The sequence below is a fragment of the Callospermophilus lateralis genome, chromosome 1 (assembly GCF_048772815.1).
Source record: "Callospermophilus lateralis isolate mCalLat2 chromosome 1, mCalLat2.hap1, whole genome shotgun sequence".
Taxonomy (NCBI): Eukaryota; Metazoa; Chordata; class Mammalia; order Rodentia; family Sciuridae; genus Callospermophilus; species Callospermophilus lateralis.
Genome location: NC_135305.1, coordinates 171,906,904 through 171,921,008, shown reverse-complemented (window position 1 = coordinate 171,921,008; position 14,105 = coordinate 171,906,904). Strand labels below are relative to the sequence as shown.

At 38.5% G+C, this 14,105-nt stretch overlaps 1 protein-coding gene across 3 annotated transcripts in view; it reads left to right on the top strand.

The window, feature by feature from the left end:
• Ptprg (protein tyrosine phosphatase receptor type G) overlaps positions 1-14,105 on the top strand; it is a 713,787-nt gene that overhangs the window by 681,686 nt on the left and 17,996 nt on the right. For all 3 annotated transcript variants that reach the window (XM_076870736.1, XM_076870676.1, XM_076870809.1), the window contains 8 exons: positions 903-999; positions 5,467-5,549; positions 5,731-5,865; positions 6,753-6,887; positions 8,620-8,792; positions 10,471-10,606; positions 11,081-11,227; positions 13,547-13,640. In XM_076870736.1, the coding sequence (XP_076726851.1) occupies positions 903-999; positions 5,467-5,549; positions 5,731-5,865; positions 6,753-6,887; positions 8,620-8,792; positions 10,471-10,606; positions 11,081-11,227; positions 13,547-13,640 (1,000 nt within the window). The remainder of the gene's footprint in view (positions 1-902; positions 1,000-5,466; positions 5,550-5,730; positions 5,866-6,752; positions 6,888-8,619; positions 8,793-10,470; positions 10,607-11,080; positions 11,228-13,546; positions 13,641-14,105) is intronic.

Genomic DNA, 14,105 nt, shown 5'->3' with positions numbered 1-14,105 from the left:
ATAAAATGAGACCATGAGGCCTATGAATATATTTCAAATCATGGTAGAAACTGTGCTTCTTGGGAATACCCATTATCTTCTAAGACACGAGTAAATTGTTGTCGGCTCCTGGTTTAAGCTTTCCCCTGTTCCTCTGTCTTTGCTTCCATCATCCTTTTTTTCAGGCCTCTTTTCTGTGGTTCACATTTGGTAGCTACAGAATGTTTTTCTTGTAGACTACTACCATAGCCAGAGAGATTATTATTTTTTTAATCCCAATGCATAGGTCAAAAGCTGGAATAAGGAGATGGATGAATTCATAAATGAAATCATTATACCTTAATATTCTACATATGCTTAAAATCATGGCTATAATATATCAGAAATTAGGATTGGGGAGGTCCTGGTGACTGTCAGTACTAGGCAATAAAATATGTCTATCAGTGTGTGTGTGGTCATTGCTTAAAAATAAGGACAAGTTCTGAGAACTCATTCAGCAGTTTCATCCTTGTATGAACAACATAGACCTGATGATCTTGGTCACCTAGCATCGCCTCTTGATGCAAACCAGGCACACGTGGCACTATTGCAGTTATTAAAATGACAGTGTTTTACACTAAACTTGTCTTAGGTGTATGTTGTAAAATAATGATTAAAATATAGTGCACAGTTAATTATCATCTCATGTGCTTAGGTATATATGCTGTCCTTTGTGTGACTGGTATGGCACAAGGTTTGTATCAGCATCGCCACAAGCACATGAGCCATGTCCTGCTCTGGTATTACCACGGTTTCAACTTTTCCAGGTGATGGGAATTTTTCAGCTGCAGTACGGATCACTGTGCATGCTTTGCAGAGCATAACTATAACTCCTTTGTTTTTTAAAGGCTGTTTAAAACCTTGCTGTTCATTCTCTTCACTAGGAAGTCCAGCGCTGTACAGCTGATATGAACATTACTGCAGAACATTCCAATCATCCAGATAACAAGCACAAAAACAGATACATCAACATTTTAGCATGTGAGTAACAGACTTTAAACCATCTTTGACTCTGAGGAGATTACATTTTCATGCTGGGTTTAAGCTGACAGGCAAGCAATCAGAAACGGGGTGCCAAGAAAGAATGATATTTGTGAGCTAACCTCTCCTTAGACCATCTTCAGTAGGGTGGGGACATGTTCGGCCCCCTTAGCCTCTTGTTAGGCTGTCACCATGTGAAATGTTCCAAGACTATTTTCATGTGAAGTGATAGCACAGCAGATGTTGGGAATCAAAGCTTGGATGTCACTTGGCTGTCTTGACCTTGATTTTAACCTACTCTTCTGTATTCTTTTTATACCTTTATTTTAATGTGGTGCTGGGGATCAAACCCAGTGCCTCTCACATGCTAGGCAAATGCTCTACCACTGAGCTAACCGCAGCCCTTAACCAACTTTTTTTTAAAAATATTTTTTAGTTGTAGGTGAACATGTTACCTTTATTTTATTTTTGTGTGCTGAGGATTGAACCTAGTACCTCATGCATGCTAGGCAAGTACTCTACTACTGAGCCACAACCCCAGCCCCCCAAATTTTTATAATACAAATAAAAATTGGTGGAATTAAGTGAATTTCCAGGCAGTCTCTATAATACTTCCTAATTGGCCTTTCCTTAAAGGATGAGCCTCCAGTCCTTTTGGCCCATGCATTTAGGCCTATCTTCAGGGCCAAGGGCATGCTGGAGATTAGGGATTCAAACAAATAGGCATTTTTTATATAGAACCTCAAAGAATACTCTCAGACTTTAGGCTACTTCTGTGCAAGGCCACTTTTCATGGACACGTAGGACTTTGGTCATTGGAAGAAGACAGATTGTTGGTAATATGAAAATCTGGAACTCCTTGAGCACTGACATGACAAAAAGTTTCAGACAGGGATGCTCAGCCATACAGTCTATGCAAACTATTACAGAATGAGGGGCGGGGGAGATCTTGAACACATCTGGTCCCAAACATTTCAGATAAGGATACTCTAACATACAATAAGGACCACGTTATATAGAATTTTATATAATAGAGTTTGCATCGCAAAACTTAATATTTGAACACAACTGTTAAAGCTTTTGGGAGATATAATTCACATACTGTATGTATAAATTTTACCCATTTAAGTTTACAATTCAGTGGGTTCTGGTATATTCCAAGAGTTGTACAGTCACCACAATGCAATTTTAGGGTATTTTTATTACCCCAAAAAAGAAACCCAATATCTGTTAGCTGATACTCCCATACCCTAGCAATCTCTTGTCTACTTTCTTTGGGAACTTACATATTCTGGCCATTTCATCAATATTCATCCAGGTTGTACCCATATACATATATTCATCCACTGCTTTTTTATAGCTAAAAAATACTGCATTTTATGGATATATAAATATTGGTTATTCATTCATTTTCCCCACTTTTTGGCTATAATAATGCTGCTGTGAACATCCACACACAAGGCTTTATGTGGACATGTATTTTCAGTTCTCTTGGGTATACATAAGAGAAGAATTGCTGGGTTCTCTGGCAACTCCAAGTTTGACATGGTGAGGAACTATCAAATTGTTAGCCAAAGTGGCCTGTGTGTTGGAGCTGGGGATGTGGCTCAAGCGGTAGCGGGCTCGCCTGGCATGCGTGCGTGCGGCCGGCCCGGGTTCGATCCTCAGCACCACATACAAACAAAGATGTTGTGTCCGTCAATAACTAAAAAATAAATATTAAAATACTGTCTCTCTCAAAACAAACAAAAACAAAGTGGCCGGTGTCTCTACATCCTTACCAACATGGGTTTTTATTTATTACATAACAGCCTCTGGGCGTGAAGTGTATCCCATTTTACTTTTGGGAGAGTTTTGTTTGTGGGTATCGGGGATTGAATCCAGGGGCGCTTAGCCACGCAGCCATATCCTTGCCTTTTTTTACATTTTATTTAGAGACAGGGTCTGGCTAAGTTGCTGAGTCTGGCTTGGAATTCATAATCCTCCTCCCTCAGCCTCTGGAGCCACTGGGATTACAGGTGTGCCCATTGCACCTGACCCCATTATAGTTTTGATTTGCATTTTCCTTACACTTAGAGATGTTGAATGTCTTTGCGTGTGTTTATTGGCTACTTGTATATCTTCCTTGGAGAAATGTCTGTTTTTGACCCTTTACCCTGCTTTTTGGGGGAAAAAATGGATTATTTGTCCTTTTACTGTTCAGTTGCAAGGTTTCTTTACAAATATCCTAGATACAGGTCCACTGTCCAGTATAAAGACTGCAAAGTTTTTCACCATTGTCTTTTCAGTTTAACGGTGTCTTCTGAAGCACACATTTTTACATTTTGGTGAAACTCGGCTTACTTTATTTTTTTAGTGGCCAGGGGTTTTGGTGTCATATCTAAGAAAGAATTGCCTATTCCAATATAACATCAAGGTTTTTATTTTTTACATAACAGTCTTTGGGTGTGAAGTGGTATCCCATTTTATTCCATTTGAGCACTGACATGAATTTTATGGTTTCGGTTTTTATATTTAGGTCTTTGATCCACTGTGAGTTAATTTTTATGTGTGGTCCGAGGTTCTTTTCAGTGAATACATAGGAATAGAGTTGCTAAGTAACATGGTGACATTCCACCTTCATTCTTTTCATGTCCCAGAACCATTTGAGAAGACTTTCCTTTCCCCATTGAATTGTCCTAGTACTTTTATTGAAAATCAGCTGGCCATGAAGGAATGGGTTATTTCAGGACTCACAATCATACTCTGTCAATCTTATGTCTATCCTTTTGCCAATACTGTACTGTCTTCATTACTGACAGCTTTGTGACAAGTTTTGAAACTGGAAACTGTGAGCCCTGAAAGACGACTTATGAGTCCTCTTTTTCAAGATTCTTTTCGTTTTTCTGGGTCTGTTGTGTTTCCATATGGATTTTTATGATCAACTTGTCTATCACTATAGAAAGAGCTAGGGTTTATTTTGATGGGGATTGATTGCACTGAATGTGCAGATTAATTTGGGTATCCCTGCCATCTTAACAATATTGTCCTCCAATCCATGAACATGGTGGTCTTTCCACTTATTTAGGTCTTTTATTTTTCATCAATTGTAGTTGGCTGTGTATTTCTTTTGTCAAATATATTCTAATTGTTCACTTTATGGTAGTTTCAGGTTGTTGTCTACTGATAATTTATAAAAATGGTTGATTTTTGTATATTGATCATGTATACTATATCCTTGCTGAACCTATTTATTCTAATAGCCAATTTTGTGCATTTCTATAGATACTTTTACTACCTCAAGTTTTTGTTTTGGTAGATGGACACAATACCTTTATTTTATTTATTTATTTACATGTGCTGGGGGATCGAACCCAGTGCCTCATACGTGCCAGGTGAGTGCTCTACCACAGAGCCACAACCCCAGCCCAAGTTTTAAAAGAACTACTTTACTTTCAAAAATTCAAATTAGAATCTTTTATTTTTACAAGTCCAGACAGCTGGATTTTGTTGTTTTCTTGGGCACATCACCTGTCACTTTTGTCTACCCTTAATATGAATGCCTTTATATAGCAATGTTGTAGAAACACGACATCAGAAAAGCCTTCTCCCTCAGAGCTATTATAATTTTCAGGGTACATGTGGATGTCATCAAGCCACCTCTGTTTGTCAGTCTAAGAAATAACAATACAATGGCTAGTGAGCCATAAACTGCTGTTATCCAGGTGCTGTAGAACAAAATTTTCATTTGCATTTTATGTCAACTGTACAGTTTCTTAGAATAACAAAGACAGTAGAAAAATTCAAAGCTCCAAGAATATAGAGAGCTTTCCAAAAAGTGCTTAGTATAGAATCTGAGGTCATTTATCCCTAGGCTAATCCCTGAGTTGACTTCATTTTGAGCTAGCCTTTTTTTTTTTTTTTTCTAGTCATTATCAAAAAAAAAAAAAGAAAGAAAGAAAAAAGAAAAAACATCAACCTTTGCCCTTTCTGTTCCTTACTAGAGAAAATTTAAACTTCAGCTTCCCTTCACTACTTCTGTTCTCTTGAAACACTTAAGCTCGCTGTTTTGGGCAACTAGACACATGATGGTCTTCCCCACTCCAAACCGTTTTGTTCCTAAACTAAAAATAGTGGATCTTAAGATCTGACCTCAGATTCTTCTTAAAATAACTGGTTTCTTTAGTTGCTTAAGTTCTGTGGAGATGACAGGGAATGGTATCAACTGAATACAGTTGTTCCGTAACAGTCACTTTTTTCTGTTAATGGGAAAGAGATAGGTGCTTAGTTCCTCAAAGGCCTTGGAACGTGCTACAGGTGACAGCATGAGGAAGAAGTAGCCCTATGTTTATTTCTGTTTAATAGTTATTCTGCCACAGTTTTCTCAGGACATTCTGATAGATGCCACCTCACCCGATTGCCTTGTCTTTTATTTAGAATGCTTCTGGGTTTAATTATAACGCTGTTTTTGCCTTCTCTCCTCCACAGATGATCACAGTAGGGTGAAGTTAAGACCTTTACCAGGAAAAGATTCTAAGCACAGTGACTACATTAATGCAAACTATGTTGATGTAAGTCAGAAAGATTCTTATAAACTCATTTCTGAACAGTGAAAGCTGCAGACTGTTGCATGTATTTGAGTACCACACAGAGCTTTCACTAAGAATGCAGCCTGCACACTGTGGAAGGGACTTGAATTATTAACCGGTCTTCCGTGACACTTCATCTCACTTTGTACTGTCATCTTTGAAGGGTTACAACAAAGCAAAAGCCTACATCGCCACCCAGGGACCTTTAAAGTCTACATTTGAAGATTTCTGGAGGATGATTTGGGAACAAAATACTGGAATCATCATCATGATTACAAACCTTGTGGAGAAAGGAAGAGTAAGAGCATCTTGGCTTATTATCTTAATAATGCACCATCAAAATATTTTAAGAGTTCTTGCTGTACTGTAGGAACTTGCCCAGGTATAAAGAGTTATAGAAGAGATATGTGTTTGCTTTGCTCTTATCATGCCTGTGGGCATTCAAAGTATGGATTAAATGTGCTGATAGAGGTGTGTTAGGAGATTGCTGTAACATGAAGGAATGCGTTCTCTGGTGCAGAGGCTTTCAAAGGAGTTAATGTTTGAGGTGAAAGGACATTCAACAGAAGAGCAAAAAGCAGGAAAGTTGGAAGATGCATATGGTAGCAAAGAAAGTACTAATAAGACAGGATTGTAGAGGAGTGAGAAGCAATGAATGCTTAAACACCTGGCCATCATTAAGACTTTAGCAATTTTTTTTTTTTAATGTAAAGCAAGAGTGTACTGGATTACAACCTTGGACCAATAATAAGGTAGGCTAGAATTAAAAGCTAAGCCTCCAGTTCATTGCTTAAAAATCTACTAGTGCTTCACTTTGATTATGGGATCCCTAATTTTATCTTTGATGGTCTCGAGTTGTAACAGAAAGACCTCCCATAAATCCAGCACAGCCTTCCAAATGACATTTAAATCCCCTTTATAATACATCCTACCCACATGTCTCATAGGTTCAATGAATAGGTTTCTTTCTGAGGCCCTCTTTAAAGTTCTTCATGTATGGAGAGATGATCATAAATACTAGGCCCATTTCTCAGATGATCTTGGCCACACTTAAGTAACAATTCATTAGCTTCTTCAGAGATCTCCTCTGCCTTGACGCATTCAGCCCATGCATTTCTTTTTCAGTCGAATAAATGAATGTTTTAAGGTTGTTGTTTGAAATTTACAACTTTTTTCTTCTTACAGAGGAAATGTGATCAATATTGGCCAACAGAGAATAGTGAGGAGTATGGGAACATAATTGTCACATTGAAGAGCACAAAAGTACATGCCTGCTATACTGTTCGTCGTTTTTCAGTCAGAAATACAAAAGTGAAAAAGGTATCGAGGGAACTGGGTGGGCTGGCAGGATGTCTCTTTTTAAAAACCAAGTTGGTTTTCATACAAGTATAAAAAAAGTATTTTTGAGACATTTTTTCACAAGTCTCTGGATATACCATTGTATGGTGGGAGAGGTACTGGCAGAGCACTTAATAGAATGTAACTGGCACAGCCGGTTTGTTGATCTCTTCTTCCAGGAAGTCATTCTCTCAAGTTTTGGTAACACTCAGCAAATACAGTAACATCCGTTTGTTGATGTCACTTTTTAATTCCAATTTCCTCACAGCTTCAGAGCATTGTTTCCCAAAGAGTGTTCGATTTGTAGTCCCATGGATGCTTGTGAAAAACCAAGTTCTGCTATTCAGTGAGAATGGGAGATGAATGCTAACTCACATGTATCCCATTTTAGAAATTTACAGAAATTACTGGAATGATGGAATTAAGAAACCTGTAGAACCGATTTCTGGAGTGACTTACCCATAAACTCCCTTCTATAGAACTACTAATAGCCTGAAAAGTCACACTGCATGGAAATGCTGCTTTTGAGCTGTTTCAGTTAACTCCACTGTCACAGCAATATTTGGTTCTTCAGATAGATAGCTCAGTAATATGGCAATCGTTTGTAGCAGTGGGACCTTTTTTGGCATCTTGGACATGTTTAGAATGTTATAAAATAGTAGCCTCCTTGTCCCAGAAGAATATACATTTACTCAGACTTTATATACATTTTTGGGTGGCTCTGAAGCCCATCTGTGATCCAAGATTAACAGTCCTTTCTATGTCTAGTTATTTCCAAAAATGGCAGAAATACACGAAAATCGACAGCTCTGTATCTGAGTTCTCTATCATATAGCTGTTGGTCCAAGTGAGCCAGAGCCAATAGACAAAGCATATTACGCATGGGAACCCTTCAGGTGTTTAAACAGGCCCACTGTACCTTCTTCTAGAAACAGCTTAAGTCAGAGATATCAGTAGGAAATTCAGGTATTCTGTATCCTGATAAGAAAAAGCAGAAAAATGAAGGTCATTGTGTGTAAACTTATCAGAGGAGACTTTTCATTCAAAAGGGTTTGTTCCTTAAAGGAAAAGTACTCTGAGAAAGTGGCAGATGCATGAGACCTTGCCTCTGATTCTAGAGATGGAGAATCATCTGACGCTTAATATTTTCCCTTCACTTCCTGGAGAATGCACAGCACAACCTGTCCTCCAGCTCCAGAAGGTCTCCCCTTCTGGAGACAGTGGGCAAAGAGTGAGAATCGTGGCCCATGATCTAGTTGGGCAGATAAAAGCTAAGTGAGGCAGCATTTAGAAAATGGAGGCCTTGCAGGAAGTTGACCAGCACTCTGGATAGTTCTAAGACTATGGAGAGTCCAGAAGACCAGAATTAAATGTTCATTCTTGGGATTTTTTTTTTTTAGTTGTAGATGAACACAATATCTTTATTTATCTATGGTGCTGAGGAGTAAACCCAGTGTATCACATGTGCTTGGCAAGTGCTCTACAACTGAGCTACAACCCCATTATTGAGACAATCTCAGGGGGACTTTTTACAACCTAGAGTTATGCTAGAGTATGACTCCATTTCATGAAAAACATTGGGCACAAAGATGAAATAACCTGGCTCAGCACATGGGGGAATGAAAACAGAGGGCATGGGTCCTAACACCCTTACCTTATTTGTTTCCAGAATGCTCATATGCAGATTAAAGAGGTCTTCTTACACCATTCACAGGGCCAGAAAGGAAATACCAAGGGTCGTCAGAACGAGAGGGCAGTGATCCAGTATCACTATACACAGTGGCCTGACATGGGAGTTCCTGAGTATGCCCTCCCGGTCCTGACCTTCGTGAGGAGATCCTCAGCAGCTCGGATGCCAGACATGGGCCCTGTGTTGGTGCACTGCAGGTAGAGCCAGTGTCCTTCTCTTTTTTCTACCTGGGATTCAACACATAAAGGGGACTGAACAGGAGCTTGGGCCTTGTGAACTTGGACCATGGAAACTCTGCTACTGTTTTGATTACTTGGGCCAAATCTTCCTCTAAAAATGGGATAAATAAACCTGTTAGTCTTTTCAAGTAACTATATTTCCATCACATTAAGAAATCATTTGCAATTCTGAAAAAAAAATATGTTCAACTAGATGAATCTCTGGTTTTAATAAAATGATCTTATTAGTAAAAGTTCCTATTGTAAGAGCTTTTCACACCAGAGATTATGGCTTTTCTGTAAGGTTCCTCCTAATATTTACAGTACATATGAAAAGATGTTTTTAAAGTTTCTGGTTTATACATGCCGTATAAAATATCTTTTAAAAGGCACTTGGGCTTGGGAAGTCCAGGCAGGAGGATAGCAAGCTGAAAGCCAGCCTCAGCAAAAGCAAGGTGCTAAGCAACTCAGTGAGTCCCTGAGTTCAATTCCTGGTTACCCCCACAAAAAAAAAAAAAAAAAAAAAAAAGCACGTGGAGCTGGGCACGTTGGTGCACTTGTAATCCCAGCCACTCAGCCTTGAGACTGAAGAGACAGCTTCAGCAACTCACTGAGATCCCATCTCAAAAAAACAAAAAGTGAATCCTATTTTTTTCCTTCAACTAAAATAATTTTAGATGGCTGTTTGAAAATGCTTTGATTACATTTCATTTGCTATTGCATTCTTGACCTTTTGGGTTTTTGTTTGGCTTCAGTATTCAAATGGATGTTACTTATTCTGTGACTGATGTCACAGAGCTGCATGGCATTTTCTCAGCATTTCTTTTGGGCTGTTCTTATAAAATTCTTTCACAAAACAAACCCTTTCCACAAGTTAGAACACATCTTCTACTTGAAATCCCATGAGAACTCTAGTTTTTCACTAATCCATTTAGGAATCACTAAAGTGGAGATAAGTGTCAAACAGCCTAGGTATTGTGCTAGACAGGAAACTTCTGGGGCATTCTGCCCAAACAGGCTTGTTATTCAGTACTGCAGAATTTCAGATCTTCCTGGCTATTTATTTAAATCACAATTAAGAAATGCAAATATAAGAAACCAAATTTTCTGAATGTACCATTCTCATTCTACAACTGATTACTAAAGAAAAACATCCCTTATTTAAATAGGAACTGTCTAATAATGAGATCATTAGTTTCTTAGATGTATGCAACAGAGGCAGATGCACAGAAAAGGGGTTTATTAAAAGGATAATGCATACTCAGACTTCCTGGGAGAGTTGGAGAACCAAGCGCAAGTTCAAAGGCTGCCTCTCAGCAGGCCAGTCGTGGTGTGGAAATTGCTGCTGCCATGAGATGCCCCTCAGTCCCTTGCAGCTGGAGTCTCATGCCTTTGCTTGAGCTGCAAGGGAGACCAAGTGCACACCCTTTGTCTCCCAGCTCCTATGGGAAAGTCTGTAGTCCTTGTCAAGATCGTTCATAGTGAGACATGTCCTAGTGAAGTTCTGCGGTGTAATCTATGTGAATATCCTTTGTCATTTATACCAGGTTATCTAGACAAGAGGGTTATTTCTCACTTCATTAGATACTTGCATTGTGACCATGGATTGGGGGGGGGGGATGACAAAGTCCTAGTTGAGTGCCTTCATTTTTTACAGCGCTGGCGTGGGCAGGACAGGCACCTACATTGTGATAGACAGCATGCTGCAACAGATCAAAGATAAAAGCACAGTCAACGTCCTGGGATTCCTGAAGCATATCAGGACACAGCGCAACTACCTCGTCCAGACGGAGGTAAGGAATGACCGCCAGTGCCCTCTTGAGATTCCAAAAGTTGAGCCACAATGGAGAGACAGATTCATCCTCTTAGGGCTTGAAGGAATTTACAGGTTTGTATTAGAAGATACACTGACCAAAATTCCACTCTTTGGATCTTAACATCATCTCAGTAATCAGATAAAGTTGCATCAAGAGCTGTGTTAGATGCTTTGGGAGTTAGTTAAACATGTTTTCTGGCCTGAAAACATTGTAGATGATGGGTCTTAAGGCCTTCATTAAGCACACATTCTCAATTGCTGGCTGCATTGAACCACCTGTTCCAGGCATGGTGTGGAATTATAATGGAAAAGGAACCACCTAGTGGCAAATGCTTGAAGGAGCTCACTAGGAAGTCCCTTATGGGAGCAGAGTTAACCTAAGGCTGACTTTGTGAACGGCTGGCTACCTCCACATCTCTCACTGGTGATCACCCCATATCGTACCTTTCAGGAGCAGTATATTTTCATCCATGATGCCTTGTTGGAAGCCATTCTTGGAAAGGAGACTGAAGTATCTTCAAATCAGCTGCATAGCTATGTCAACAGCATCCTCATACCAGGAGTAGGAGGCAAGACACGACTGGAAAAACAATTCAAGGTAGTGCTCTGAAAAACTTCTTGAGCAAGGAAGCAGAAAAACACCTTGCGTTTGGGATCATGTCTTCTTTGCGTAAATGTATAGGAGGAGTATCTACGTAAACACCACCATTATGTATTGGTGGTGTTTAAGTAGATAGTACAGTGCTGTATTGTCTTCTGAGTAATTTACAGCTTTATCCAAACAACCATCATCCTCTGGCCACAAGGTACAGAAGACTTGAATGGTTTGTTCTGGTCCAAAGAGTATTCAAGATGTTTCTTCTGAACTATGCAATGATACCTTTATTCACAGTGGTTATTTGTAAATATATTGTCCTCAAAATATGCCTTTTTAGAAAACTAGACCAAAAGAATTTGGAAACTACAAGAGTTACTACTATACTAACCAATACTATAGAAAAGTTAACTTTCCCTAAAATGGTTATTTTTCTTTGATGGGGCCATGGTGAAGTTCAAAGGCAGTTAAAGTTTATATGGACTTGACAGAAGTAAAGGTGGAAAAGAGAGACTGTGAGGGCAAATAAATTAATTTAGACCATAAAAGCTCAAAGAAGTAATTGTAACTTACTAATGCCTCCTGTCTTTCCAGTTACTGAGTGCCTTCCTATTTATTAGTCTATTCAATTCTATTTTCTACACAGTGTTCCATATATGATTTCTCATTTTGTGTCAAGAAAATTAATCTGCAGTTTTAGTTTTCAATGGTAAGGTTTTCCAGAGTCTGAAACTTTCATTTGACTCTTAGCTGAAGAAATCAGACAGCCAAGCAAATTATCCCAGGTGATATGAAAAGAAAATAGACTACTTTCATTGAATTCATTCCTAACAATAATTTTAAATGTCTGGCTCTTAATGTTCCTACTACAAAACCATTTGAGGCAATTAATTGTGAGGACACAATTTATCATTTTAAATGTTTAAAATGAGTTCTTACAAAATATTAAATACCAACATTTCATTTGAATCTTTTTTGCACAATTTAAGAAGAGTTCAGAGACGGGAAAGTGTTACTGTGAAAACTAAAACTGCACAGATTCATCTCATTATTTGCATCTTGACACAATATAAGAAATCACATGTAGATCTATGTGCAAAAAAATAAAAATTGAGAAGACTAATGACAGCATCCTTGATTCAAAAATCTGAAATCCATAATGTCACAAGTAGAACCATGAGCCTTGTTTAAAATTACCTTCAGGATAGATATTATATATACACACACACAAATTTCAATCCTAACAACAATTTTAAATTTATAGCTGTTAAACATCCTGACTGTTGTAAAGCCATTTGATTCCCATCTTTAAAATGCAAAATTTTACATATACCCAGAAATATATTCCAAAATTCTAAAGAATATGACACTATGTAAGTTCCACCCATTTTTGGATAAGGGAGACTCAACCTGTATTAGTTTGCACATCCCTTTAAAAAAAATTCTCCAAAGAAATCAGCTCAATTGGAAACCAGGTTATTACAGGCACTAACTATTTTAGAACTCAAGAAGGAAAAATCAGAAACTCAATCATGAAAATTACCTCTAAAGGGTATGATGGTAGTAATAAAGCACTTGAAGACTGTTCCCATACACTCATTTAGGTAGACCCACACAAAACAGATTGATTATTCTCCTGTTTACCTAGCTTGATTGAACCGAACTACTGATTTTTTTTTTTTTTTTTTTTTTTTTTTTGGTATGGGAGAGTGAACATAGGGGCGTTTAATCACTGAGCCACATCCTCAGCCCTTTTTCATTTTATTTTGAGGCAGGGTCTCACTGAGTTGCTTAGGGTTTTGCTAAGTTGCTGAGGCTGGCTTTGAACTCCTGACCCTCTTGCCTTAGCCTCCTGAGACACTGGGATTACAGGTGTGTGCCACCAAACCTGGCTACTGGGCTGATTCTTAATAACAGCTTTACAACAATGTCAGTTCAACAGAAATGTACCCAGAACTTAAGTTCTTCATCTTCAAGAGTAAAGTTCTTCATCTTCAAGAGTAGAGTCACTTGAGTCTTATGGGCTGCTGTGGAATTATGGACAAAATGCACAATAGCAGTAACCTATGCAACAGCAAAACTCCACACAATTCAATCATTACTACACACAGTCCCTGCTAGAAGCCTAAGGCTGACAGTAGAACTAAGACAAGGACACAATCAAGGTCACAGAAAGACGTGCTCTACTAGTGAAGCAAGAGAGCATTCTTCAGGGCATAAAAATGTTGTTGTTGGTAATCTTATTGATATTGTTCCAAATTGCCTAATAGGTACTATTGGTTATACCCGTGAATGCAGACTAAATTGTTGCTTTTCTTTCAGCTTGTCACACAGTGTAATGCAAAATACGTGGAATGCTTTAGTGCTCAGAAAGAGTGTAACAAGGAAAAGAATAGAAACTCCTCCGTCGTACCATGTAAGATTTTTAACAATCAGTTTGATTAGTTCAGTGTGTTGGTATCTTTTTAAATTGGGTTTCATATAATCTGTAAAGAGGCAAATGTTATGTTGAACTGAGGCAAAGTGGAAGGGTGGCTTTGGTGCCAGCAGTCATCCATCTGATGTGAACTCTATCTTCTGCTCACCAAGAAATGTTATCTCAGGACACCAGTAGAGGACATTATGGGTGTGCACTATAGACACAGGCATGGCTGCTCATTGGAGAGGTGAAGAAGGCCCCTGCTTTTATAAGCCTTTCAAGGAAAAAAAGACCGAAGTATACTTTTAGGAATACCAAATCTCAAACCCTCTCGCATGTCTGTACTGAATAGTCTCTGAGGGTTCTGCTATGAAGACCTCTTGCACAGTAAAAAAATTTTGATTCCTAAAATGTTTATCCTGAGCATGTGCAGTAAAATTTCATTTTACATTGTAACACTTC